The sequence below is a fragment of the Delphinus delphis genome, chromosome 3 (assembly GCF_949987515.2).
Source record: "Delphinus delphis chromosome 3, mDelDel1.2, whole genome shotgun sequence".
Classification (NCBI taxonomy): Eukaryota; Metazoa; Chordata; class Mammalia; order Artiodactyla; family Delphinidae; genus Delphinus; species Delphinus delphis.
This window is the reverse complement of record NC_082685.1, coordinates 115,445,952-115,459,577: the sequence shown is the minus strand read 5'-3', so window position 1 is coordinate 115,459,577 and position 13,626 is coordinate 115,445,952. Positions and strand designations below refer to the sequence as shown.

General features: G+C 39.9%; 1 protein-coding gene across 1 annotated transcript in view; it reads left to right on the top strand.

Annotated features, from left to right (window-relative positions):
• Positions 1 to 13,626, top strand: part of ARHGEF28 (Rho guanine nucleotide exchange factor 28) — a 307,797-nt gene that overhangs the window by 114,911 nt on the left and 179,260 nt on the right. Inside the window, 2 exon segments of the mRNA XM_060009321.1 lie at positions 7,597 to 7,744; positions 10,456 to 10,749. Of these exon segments, the coding sequence (XP_059865304.1) occupies positions 7,597 to 7,744; positions 10,456 to 10,749 (442 nt within the window).

Genomic DNA, 13,626 nt, shown 5'->3' with positions numbered 1-13,626 from the left:
TTGGATTAATATCTATCATATAACTCTCTATTTGACACATGTTTTATGTTCTTAATTTCTCCTGTCTTATGTTTTTGAGTATTTTCTATTTTGTTTTTTACTCTGTGACTTGTTAGCTTTACATTCCTTTACTATTCTGTAAGTGGTTACTCTCAACATACATGTAGATTTGACATATTATAAATATAGTAAGTTATTACTTTTAACATTTTTCCAGAACTGTTAGATACTCTAATTCCACTTCCCTTTTATGTTACTGTAGTCAGACATTGTAGTTGTACAAATACTTTACACTCCATGACATTTTAATTATTATTTTGTACATTAGGTATTAATTATATTTACTCACTTCATTGTGCCTCACTGCCTCTTTTTTTTTAAGTTTATAGTTCATAGTGTTTTTATTTATTTAATTTAATTTTTTTTTAATTTTATTTATTTTTGGCTGCATTGGGTTTTCGTTGCTGTACGCGGGCCTTCTCTAGTTGTGGCAAGCGGGGGCTACTCTTCGTTGCAGTGCATGGGCTTCTCACTGCAGTGGCTTCTCTTGTTGTGGAGCACAGGCTCTAGGTGTGTGGGCTTCAGTAGTTGTGGCACACGGGCTCAGTAGTTGTGGCTCGCGGGGCTCTCGAGCGCAGGCTCAGCTTAGTTGCTCTGCAGCATGTGGAATCTTCCCAGACCAGGGCTCGAACCTGTGTCCCTTGCATTGGCAGGCAGATTTTTAACCACTGTGCCATCAGGGAAGTCCCCTCACTGCCTCTTGTATTTTCGTGTTTCTGTTTGAGATCATTTTACTTTTGCTTGAATAAGTTCTTTTAGTAATTATTTTAGTGCTGGCCTGCCGGCAGTGAGTTCCCTCAGTATGTGTCTTAAACATTTCATTTCAACTTCATTTTTAAGAATATTTTTGTTAGGTGGGGAATTTTAGGTCATCACTTACTTTCTTTCATTGTTTTAAAGATACCATTCCATTGTCTTCTAGCTTCTGTAACCTCTCAGAGTGGTTCTGCCCTTTCCAGAGTTTTTATTATATTTTATTCTCAATTCCATAGTTTTCTGATGCTTTTAAGAATATTACTTTTAATTTTTCAGTCTTTATTTTCTTGTTATCAGCAGGAATGTTGGCCTGTTCTGTTCTATTTCATCCTGTCTGGGAAAAAAAGCCATTCCTACCCCAAAGGCTATTTCTGAAGAAACATATAAGTCTTTTAGCTCATTTTGGTTTACCTTCCTTAAAAAAAATGACATTGTGATATTTTCCCCTGGATCTAACCAATTTATATTCAACTGAATTTTGTTGACTTAGATTTGGTTTGGATAGTAAATTTTAATGACCTTTATATCTTACACTGTACGAAAGATGCTTTAAATCAGCGGTTCTTAACCTTTTTGAATCATATGCTCCTTGTACCCTCCTAGGAATCTCTGGTTAAAAGACAAACACTCTCCCCAGATGAATGCTTGAAACTGTGCATATATCTTCATGGGGATTAAGCAACATTTCTCCTACCTCCCATTCCCTCTCAACCCCACCTCTACCCATGGGTTTCAGGATGAGAATCCTTGTATTCAGTACATAAAATAAATGTTGAGTTAAGTGTAAAGGTGTAGATAAATCAATTAATACCTGAGCACTTGCTGTTTGTACCATGACATGTTGGGGAGGAAAGTGTGCTGGGCCTGAAACAGGAAGATCTAGATTTATTTGTGGCTTTGCCACACACTGGACCTGAGAGTAGTATCAGTGTTCTCATTTATAAAATAAAAATCATCATAATACTTCCCAGACATTATTGTGGGAATAAGATGAGAAAATACATGAGAAATCACTTTATGTACTGTTCGTATAAAATAATATATGTATGTCTACAGATATGCATTTATATCTAATATGTGCACACAACATATAGGAAATAATTTTTGCATTTTCAAACTTTGTTTTAAAGAAATACTTGAGTTGAATACAGTAATTAGAAATAAAAAATTTTGTGCCCACAGCCCTTTCTTTGGAATTTTGCTTGAGGAATGTAAAGATAGTATAACTTAGAGGGTGGGGCAGAAAGCAAGAAGCCCAATACTGTTCATCTGGCTCTGGGATCCTGTTAGTGCTGGTACTAACTAGTACCTGTACTTTTATTCACTTACCTATGACATGGGACAATGCATCTTTTTAAAATTTATTTGTTAAGGATCTTACAACATTCAACACACTGTGCTCTGCAGAGAAGTCTCTAGGTAGAATTACTAACTTTTTTTTTTTTTTTGGTTACTATAAAGAGGTCAAGATTCCAATACTAAAAACAAAAAATCAAATTTAATAGTTCACTTAGAGTGCTATATTTATATTATGATAATGGTTTTAATGGCATGTATTAGGAAACATTTATTGTAATATTTAATGTCAATTAGCATTTACCTTCATTGTACTTCTGTCAAAAAATCATCCCATGTAAAGGCTATGTAGAATACTAGAATACCTTAGAAAACAGAACAGTCTTACTGTCATATGAAAAGGTGACAATTATCAATAAAAAGCATTTATTAAATTCCCATTTTTGTTTGTTACCACAAAAACTATGGTTCATAACATTTTTTGAATCTTTGGATGCCTTTGAGAATGTGATAAAAATCATAAACCTTTCCTTAGAAAACTGGACACACATGCACATAAACAGTTTTGCTCATAATTTTTAGAGGTTCGCAGACCAACTGAGACTCATATGAACTCTTTCTGTGGCCATAGATGAAGAAACCTCACTATAAAAGGATGCACACTTTGTTCTCATTGTCATCATTTGAAACTATAGTATTTGTTTACTGCCTGTCATGCCAGGTATTTTAGAAACTACATAGTTAAGGTTGTTGTCCAGCAAATGATGCTGTTATTAACAAAGTAAACACAGATACATTGTCTATAGAGGGTGAGAGAGAAGAAAGGGAGAGAGGGAAGGAGAACATTAGTACAAGAATACTCAGTGATCAAGATAATACAGCCACCAAGTTATTCAGGGTATTAGAGAACTTGAATTAGAGACCATTGTAGATAAATGAAAAAATATTTAGAATATGCACATCAAGGTCACTGTCCAATTCCATTTTAAATGCCATTGGAAGAGGAGCTGGGAGAGTTGGATGGAATAGTTTATGGTGGCAAATACATTTACTACCTCTTTGGTTTCTTTGGTGAAATCCATACGTGATAACAGCATTTCAGCAGAAGGTTTGATCTTTGAGAATTATTGATGAGTTTTACAAGTAGAATTTCTCTAGGGGGATACTTGATTGTAAAAAATGTTGGTTTAATTTGCCTAATTTTTTTTTGTTTGTGCTTATATTGAGAGATATTTCGTGTGATTATACTTAGTTAAGTTTTCTACCTTAGTTATTCCTGTTTTCCGTGTTACCTGACCTTTAGGGGTTTTACAGGAGTGTTTGGGTGCTTTTGATTTGGCCACAAGAAAGTAACAGGGGAAAGGGGATGATTTTGATGTTGTTCTCAATGGGTTCATTTGGGAAAGTGAAAATTTTGGCCTGCCTATGGCAAAGGTGAACTTAGATGTAAATAGAAGAGGGAAGACTAGAATTCTTTAAAGCAAAATTTAATCAGGCCACTAACATTGCTGGTACCATTTAGTAATAGGCTTTGATAAAAACGGGCAATAAATTTCAGTGGCAGTGGAAAAAATAGGAATTAAATCAATGAGGAACTGTTTATTATCTGTCAACTTAGGAAATAATAAAAAAGAAAGTTTTGGCAAAGTTGGAATGAAAATGATACTCTTGACCAGCACAGGTGGTAATGAAAGTCGATACATTTTTGGAAAGCAGTGGTGACAATTGTGCCCATTCTTGGCCTCATTTCTGGAATTCTACTCTAAAAAAGTAATTTAAAGCATAAAAACAATACACATGAAAGTATTTATTGTAGTATTTTTTTAATAATATTAGCAAGCTACAAATACCCTTAATGTACAATAGAGGAATGATTAAGTAAATTATGGAACATCAAACACTTGATGGAATGCTATTAAAAATGGTGCCAAAAACTGTAACAACATGGAAAAATGCTTTTGATAGGCGAAAAGTACAACCATATGTGTATTTATGCAGTGAGTATAACTATGTAATAATTAGCTGTGCATTGAACAAAGACTGGAAGGAAATAGGAAAAATTAAAAAAGGTTGATAAACTAGGGTGGTGTCAGTATAGATGAAATTTAGATAGCTTTAATTGCTATCATTTTCTTCACAAATGAAAAATTTAAGACAGTTTTCTAATTTTATGCACTTATGGATTAAGTTCAATATTGAATTAATTGGGAATTTAAGTATTTGGTGTGAAGAATGTTTTTGCTTCTGATGGATAGCTACTGTACCAGAATGATTTATTGAATAGTTCATTCTTTCCCCACTGATTGGAAATGCCACCTTTATTATTACATAATTTCCAAGGCAGGAAATTCTGCCATGGAATTCTGATGGTCTGATCCCTCCCCCCACAGCTCAAACATTATTCTCTCTCTCAAAACTTTTGTTTCTAGTCTTGTGTATTTATTCTTCCAGATGAACTTTACAGTAAGCTTGTTGAGTTTCATTTGACAAATTTAGTTTCAGTTTAATTAGAGTATATTAAATCTACAGATTAATTTGGGAAGATCATTTTGCCTATTAAGCCTTTTATTGTTTCCAGGAGTTTCAGTGAAGTAGCTGAGTGTTTTTTGTTTTTTTTAATTTTTTTAATTTTTTGTTTTTGGAATATAGTGAATTGACAGAAAGGTTATAACACATCTCTATTTTTTCTGCATAGAGGCAGAATGATTCTGATATTGATGCCAACATTCATTTACAAAAATTTATAGTTTTCAATTGCCTAAAACGAAGTATGCAATTAAATCCAGATGGGGAAATAATGGCGACACACTGGAAATCTGTACATTGGAATTTATCTTTGCCATTAATAAAATGAGTGGCCTTTTGAGAAAAGTAGATTTTGAATGGCCACAGTGATTAGAAAGTCCTCCATCTTAGTCAAAAATTGTCACCTGTGCCTTATCATTTATGCTGTGCTTGTTCCTCAGCACATGACGAGAAGCTCATTCCTTCTGCTGGTCTTCTTGGTAGCTTTATCTAAATCTCCTTTGAGCTTTGTCTAGCTTTTCTGAATGAAAACGTTCTTGTTCATATTCATATTTCCTTTCCCTGTCTTCCTCTCCTGCCACTCCACCCCCCATTCCTTTCTATCTCTTTGGGTCTCTTTGTTCATTTCTATATCATCCCCTCCCTCCTCCTCCCACAATATTCTTCACCATATCTTTCTGATCTCTTTGTGATTAGCAAATGAGAGACCCTTTTTATTGCTGAATTATTGTTAGTGCTAAGACTTCTGAGCATCTCTCTTTAATGGCCCTGTCTTATTTCTGACCTGACTGTTATTTATCTTCTTTGACCAATATAAAGCCTGGTATGGTGTTGAAAGGGAGGCATGGTTGAATTATAAAACTCTCCTGTTTGGAGTTGTATTGCATTGAAAAGGGTTGCAAACACTTTCATAAGTTGTGGTCCTGGTTCACCTAACCAAATCAAGTAGTAATATGATCGTTGTTTCGAATAGATACAGATTAGATATCCTTGTGATCTGTGGAAAACTTTGATCTGTTTATACAATTTATTTTCTAGCATTACAAAAATGTATCACCAACAGGTCGGTTCAGATTTTGTCCGTGGATAATTAACAGTCTCTTTAGAAACCGGGAACATGACTAAAGCAAGCTGTTCTTCTGTTTTTAGGAAATGGAATTTCATCTAAGTTTCCTCTGTCTGTCATGTCAGACGTTTGTTATTGTTTTTTGCTTTTCAGATCCTCTTCCTGAACTTCGTTTTTTTTTTTTTGGAAGCTATTGTATGGTAGATTTTTCTTGGCGTGTTACTTTCTATTGATTATGTGTTTGTGTGTGTGCACGCGTGCACACACACAGAGAAAGGACAATTCAAAACTGTGAACTGGTTTTTTTTTTTTTTCAGAACTCCACAATGTGTATTTATTCCTATTAAGGATTCAAGATGATGTTTTATGTGTGTGATGGATTGCAAACCACTAGGGAAACATAGCCCGTTTATTTTTAAAATTTTAGCTAGAACAACCATGTAGTTACTGGAAAGAGGAGGTCCACGCTGATTTTTTTTTGGTCCTTGATTGACCTACCTCTTGATATCCTAAGGAATACCATGCTAATTATCATCAAAGGCAAACAGACGTCAAGGAGACTGTGGAGGCTTTTCTGTGTTCACTTTTCTCTCCTGTCACGGGCTGAGGAACTCTCGAAGAGTGGGTTTGTTTTTGTTGGGCAAGCACACAAAAGCCCAGATGCTTCTCCACACTGGGCTGAGCTCTGGAGGCCCTCCAAAGTGGGTGACCCTTCCCACCTCCTGGTTTCCATTTTCCTGCCACTCCCACAAGCTGGGTGGTATGTACCTGCTCCCTGGAGGCCCCCTTTGTATTGCCTTTTTGTGGTTGAGGGGAGGGAGCATCCCGAATCCTTGAAGCCTTCCAGGCCCCAGACAATCTGGCAGGCTCATCCGTCCCTGCTGCCTTGGTTGTAGCACTTATTGAATGGCCCGACACCGCCTCTGGATTATGATATGCTGGGGAGCATTAGCCTGCTGCCCATCCATTCTTTCCTTCCTTCCTTCCTCAGAGTGTGCCTCAGTGACCCAGGCTGGCAGCTCCTCTCCTTGGGACCGGGATATTTAGCAGGGCTTTGTGCCAACCAGAAGCTTTCAAGAGAAAGTGTGAGGCCAGGCTAGATAAGAAAGAAGACAGAGAAATCCCTCAGAGAAGACAAACCAGTGGGAAAGGGCACAGCAAGTGTTGGATCACATAGTGCTGTTTATTTGGCAATGTTTGTGAATATTTAATTAAGGTTCTTACAAGCCACTGTGGCCCAGTACAGTGTAAGGACATGGCTAAGAATAGTTATTTTGAAGCTTTATACTATGGTGGTATCTCAGGTACAGGAAAAGATTAATACAAGCAATGATGTTCATCAGGTAGTAGGAATTCAAAGAAAGTAAAATACAACCAAGTATCATAATTGCACATCTAGTAAATAAAGAAATTCTTTTGTATGCTCTAACTTCTTCAGTTTTGAAAACAGAACAAACCAGCTCTGACACGCATACTTAAATAGATCAGGAAACATTGCCCTGTCGTCCAAAACATTGTTGTTAGGAGGAAGGATTCATGATATTTGGGCTCGCCCACATCAAATGAACATTACAAAGGACCCTGTTTTGTATCGGGGCCCCTTTTTTTTTTTTTTTTTTTTTTGCGGTACGCGGGCCTCTCACCACTGTGCCCTCTCCTGTTGCGGAGCACAGGCTCCGGATGCGCAGGACCAGCGGCCATGGCTCACGGGCCCAGCCTCTCCGCGGCACGCGGGATCCTCCCGGACCGGGGCACGAACCCGCGTCCCCCACATCGGTAGGCGGACCCTCGACCACTGTGCCACCAGGGAAGCCCTCGGGGCCCTTTTTATTGTGGTTTCTTAGAGCCAGGACGAGGAAGTGTGATGATACCTTGACTTGTTCATTTTTCAGGGGCAGATGACGGTCTATGCGAAGTTTGGCAAAAATGTTTATCTTCCTAAAGATGCCGAGTTTTACTTCGTTTATAACGGATCTCATCAGAGACACATCGTGATTGCAGAGCGCACGGAGGATAACGTTCTCCAATCCAGCGTTCCAGGTGAGGTGTCCTCTTTATTGTGCAATTGAAAAACCTGTCTGTGAGCACCTTCATGGTGCTCCAAGGTGGGATGGGTATGAGTGAGAGTGTATGTGTGTGCGAGAATGTGTGTTTGTGCGTTTGTGTGTGTGTGAGTGTGTGTGTATGTGTATGTAAGGAAGAACACTCACACTGGGTTATCTCACGTCTGAGCCGCTTCCAGCTGTGTCTGCAGCTCCCTGAGCAGCCCACCTTGGACTTAACCTCCAGGTTGGGGGTGCCCTGGATGCAATCCCGTGGAGAAGACGCTCTGTCTTCGTATTGCTGCCTGCAGTCCCGGGGCCGTGGCCAAGGGCAGCTCAGGCAGATCTGAGATACTTGACAGTGGTCTTCATTCTCCTGTGGTCAGTCCAGCAGCTGCTCTCTGCTTTGCTCTTTTGGGTGGCAGGGGTTCCTTCCTTAGCAGCATGTCCATCCAGACACTTCCCTGCTGGATCTCAGCTTCCAGAACTGTCTCTTCCCACCACCAGAATGTTCACATTCTGAAACCTGTAATTTTCCCAGCTGTCTTCAAGTACCACGGTGACAGATGACAAATTAATGTATCGTGTTAATGTGTTATCATGAAGTAACAGCCCCTCCTCAGGTACAGTTGTTTTGTATGTTCATTGGCATGTGGGTTGTACATCTGAGACATCAAGCTGTAGGCTAAAGGTGCAATTAATATGCCATTACGGGCAGGAAAGGAGGGTTTGTGGTGTTTTTCTTGTTTGTTGATTGGTTGGTTTTAACTGTGGGTCTCTTAGGCCTTCTTAAATTGTATCATAGAGGGAACCTTCAATTTTTTAATAGGTAAGACTGGCCTCATTTTTAAAAGAAAAATGTTTCTAAGTGCTTCTGTAGTATATCTGTTGCATGTGGGAAGAAGGAAGACAGGAAACATGCAAACACAGACATAGAGAATTGTAGTGATGTACAAAGACCTTTCAGACCTACCTGGGTTTGGTCACTGAATCAATCTATTGTGCAATTTCTGGGGCTTTGGGCAATTTTTTTTTTTTTTTTTTTTTTTTTTTTGCGGTATGTGGGCCTCTCACTGCTGTGGCCTCTCCCGTTGCGGAGCACAGGCTCCGGACGCGCAGGCTCAGCGGCCATGGCTCACGGGCCCAGCCGCTCCGCAGCATGTGGGATCTTCCCAGACCGGGTCACAAACCCATGTCCCCTGCATTGGCAGGCGGACTGTCAACAACTGCACCACCAGGGAAGCCCTGGGCAATTTTAAGCGCTTCTCTCTCAGGCCCAGTAACTCCCATCCTCACAAGAAAAAAAGTCAAACCACATTAATGGCACAGAGTTATACTGGCTGCTAGTCTCTTTTGCCTCTCCCTTTTGCTTTGGTATTTACATTGATGTTTTTGCTGCATTTAGCTTGGCCCTGTTTTCTTGGTTTTTCTCTTTTTTTTTTATCAGCCTCTTATAAGAGAAAGAATAAAAATAATAACTAAAGCGCCACTCCTAACATCAAAACTTTTGTCTTTTTCTTTACTTGCGTGTAGGGGTGAACCTCCTCCCTACTCCTTGTGTGTTACAGAAAATCTTTTATGATTATATTGTGGCCTGCTTAGAAGGGAGAGTTCTTACCTTGATTTTAACAAACTCACTGCAGACAGTTCCACATTTCTGAATCGTACATTTTCCTGGACACAGCTTTACCAGGGTACCTTTCCAAAGTAGGTACAACAGTTTTCTGTAGTATATAGTGGACGTGTGTGGTCTGGGGGTAGGGGCTCCGCTCTGTGCTGTACCATTGGACCACTTTAAAAAGGCAATGATGTGACGATAGCAGTAGCTCTTGCCTGGTAAACCTGGGACGCTTTTATTCCTTGAAGCCTGGCAGCATAGCTTCTGGGGAAAAGCTTTGGAGGATAAGGCAGAGCAAAGATGATTTGCACCCATTAGGCGTTTGCTTGGGGGCCAGTGGTGGCTGAATGTTAGCCCTTCTTCTGTCCAGCTGTTAATATCATGATCACAGAAGTTTGGTGGTGGTAATTCCTGGACATTCTGCCGAGGACAACATAAAAACATACCTGGGTAGAAGTTCACCAACCTTGGTAAAATGGAGTATAAGCAGAGGGACGGGTAGCAGGATTAGGCGACCACCCAACAGAAGTATTAAGAACATCTACAAGACAGAGAAGCCGTTCTCAGAAGTGGTGGTGGGCCAATGAACAGTACATATAATGTTTCTGTTGAGAAGTGTTTACCCACCCTACTCACGTTCAGAAGAACTCTGAGGAACTAGGGTAAACTTGTGTAACTTTGTGGTGCTACCTTATAAAACTATCACCTAAATAAATATATAAAAACATTTGACTCAGAAGGAAATGCCAGAACAGGAAAGGGCAAAGGCCTTTAAGACGACAAACTTGAATTTGATGGTTGGCTAGAAGTACAAGGTGAAGCTATGCCAAATAACAGTGGTAATGATGGGAAAGCAGCCCTGAGATGGTCAGAGCTCATAAAGGTCAGTTTGAAAAGCAGGAGTCACTGGAAGAAGATGGGGTCAGTGTTCATTTGGACCCACAGGCTTGGCAGCATTTAAAGATAATTGGCCGCATTTCCTTTCTGCCTTGCTCTCCTGGAGCGTGTGGTATGCTCAGGCCAAAGCTTTGGACACTGGGAGAGCATCTTCTGCAGACTCTGGGTGAACTGTTCACTATCTTGTCATCCAGGCCACAGGCTTCAGGAGACGGTGACGGTGTCTGTGTGCCTCTGCTCGGAAGGTTACTCCCCTGTGACCATGGGCTCTGACTCCGTGACCTATGTGGACAACATGGCCTGCAGGCTGGCTCGTTTGCTGGTCACCCAAGCCGATCGCCTCACAGCCAGTAGCCACCAGACTTTGCTGACCCCATTTGCCCTGACGGCGGGAGCATTGCCTGCTCTGGACGAGGAGCTCGTGCTGGCTCTGACCCATCTGGAGTTGCCTCTTGGGTGGACTGTCCTGGGAAATTCTTCACTTGAAGGTGGGTCCTTACCAGGAAATTGAGATGTCTCCTCTCTATGTCAAGTTCAAATGTGCCTTACAATTTGTTGCCTGTTTGCCTGGGTGGGTTTTCCTGCCTGCTTTTGACCTGAGCCTTGCACTATTCAATCTGGGATCCCTGACGTTCTGAGCCACTCATCTCTGGGCTGGTTGATGCCACTCTGTTCCAGGGGGTGAAGAGCTTTTCCTCAAGGAGGGAAGGACTGTTTCTTTGTGGCAGGCTCTTGAGCCAGCTGCTTTGAGCTGTGGCTCCGCTTCCTTTGATATGTTTTCTTGCTGTAAGAAGGGGATATTGGTGTCCTATTTCCAAATAGGTAGAGTCATTGAGCAAGGAAGAACATGCAGCCAACTCTGTGGAACACTGAGAAGAAATGTGTCCATGCAGGAAATGTAACCAATGCATTGACATCTTTGAAAATGTCAGTGTCACTGACAGCATTCATATTTACTATATTTATACTAACTTTTGGAGTTACGTCTGGATGCCCCTTCTTTACTAAAAGGCTAAATAGACTCAATATCATTAAATAGACTCTTAAAACCATTCGGAATCTGTGTGAACAAAGATATAGATGTTGTATATAAGCTCATACTATTCATGAGGCTACACTGTTCAACAGATACTACTTATGGTGATGACAAATAACATAATTTTATTGGAGATAGAATTTTGCTCTGTATTTTATTGGACACAAACATGTACTATTGCTGTTTTTCTGTATTCTTCCTATGACTTTAGCTTTGTGGTGGGATGATGCTGTCTTTAAGAGTTTCTGCTTCCTGATAAATTCTGGTTACAGGTTGGTTTAAAGTTGATCATGGATTAAGATTAAATGAACTACTCTAAGTAAAAGGGGTATGTTTTTTTTTTTAAGCAGAATCAATCATAAGGTCATAAGCCACAATCAGAGAGGATCTCCATTTCTTTCCTTTATTAGGGTTATACTTAAACTCTCCTGGCACTTAAGGATGTTTCTTATTTCTTAAGACCTTGGATGAAAGAAGTCATCCGTGCCTGAGTCCCATGTGCTCCACTTAGCTGTGTGGCAGCTGACTGATGTGCATGAAGGGGTGGGCTTCCTGAGGGAGTGGATGGTGTGTGTTCTGCTCACCATCATCCCCAAGGACCTAGCAAAGAGCTTGGCACATAACAGGTGCTCAGGAAGTACTTGAATGAATGAGCGGTGTATCCTGAGACCTTTAAGGAGTTGCACATCCTAGATATTGCTATTGTAATTCTCCTGTATGTATAGGAGGAAAAAAATGTTTTCTGGCTAAGGAACTTTATTCATATGTATATACACACATATATTCATATATTTATTGGTGTATGTACACATGCGTATACATATATTCATTCATATGAGTGTATATATACATATCTATCTATCTATCTATCTATCTATTATATACTTTCTGGCTAAGGAACTACATTTGCTTAAGCCTCCTGGCTTTTAAAACAAATTTTATCAATAATATTAGAGGGTATTTTATATTTTGGAAGGCAGACTCATTTTGACAAAGACATAAAGCTTTCATAATTTCTCACTAGTCACCATGCTCAAAGACATAAGTAAAGAGCCTCAAAGCCTCATGGAGAGGCAGGTGTAGGTCAGCGGGGGGGTACTTTCTTAGCACAGCAACTCTCTCAGCATAGCAGGTTGGACTCTGCAGTGGTTCAGTCTGTGCCTCTGCAAAATGATAAATTGTTGAAAGTTATGGAACTTCATAATTTCATATGAACAGCCTAAACTAAGAACCTTCAAAGTGGGATTCATGTTATCCACATGCTGTATTTATTTTTTATCCTAAGATTTAGAAATAAGATTTCATAATCTTCAGTCTGTACATTGACAGTAGTATATGCATACAATTTTCTGGGTTTGGGGCATATGTGCAATTATTTTTGCTGACAGAGATGCATAATCAAATAAGTTTGGAGAAAACTGGGCTAACCACCAAATTGCCAAGGGTTATCTTATTGCCATTTTCATTGATGTTTGGAGATGTGTTCTTGTTTTCCAAGCCTCCATCTATCATGACCCTTTGGTTTATCCATATCCTTATAACAGACAGATTTATGTCACCAAGATATATAAGTATATATTATATAGATATATGTATTTTCATGAGAAAAATTGGAGCAGTTGCTTTACATGGTGAGACATTGTATTCTATTTGAAAGCAATTCTAGTGTAATAGTCATTAAGATTATATGCTGGGCTTCCCTGGTGGCGCAGTGGTTGGGAGTCTGCCTGCCAATTCAGGGGACACGGGTTCGAGCCCTGGTCTGGGAGGATCCCACATGCCGCGGAGCAGCTAAGCCCGTGAGTTACAACTACTGAGCCTGCGTGTCTGGAGCCTGTGCTCCGCAACGAGAGAAGCCACGACAATGAGAAGCCCGCGCACCGTGATGAGGAGTGGCCCCCGCTCGCCGCAACTAGAGAAAGCCTGCGCACAGAAACGAAAACCCAACACAGCCAAAAATAAATGAATAAATAAATAAATTTATATATTAAAAAAAAAGATTATATGCCAAATCCTTGCCCAGTTTCTTCCTGTCTCTGAGATCATCTGGGCAAATTATTTCTGTTCTGATGCCATGGTTTTAATTTCTAAAATGAGGCATAATAGTACCCACCTCATTGGCTTGTTGCAATGGTTGAATTAGTGTATGGTGAAGCTTCTACAACAATGTCTGAACATACTGAGTTCTCAGTAAAAGTTGACTCTCATGTGTGTATGTGAATGGATTTCCGTGTATAGAGAGTAGATTGTATGTACATATGTGGAAAACAAATTACAGTTGGTCTGGGCAACTGAAGCTACAGGCAAAGGACAAAATCTTGGTATTGCA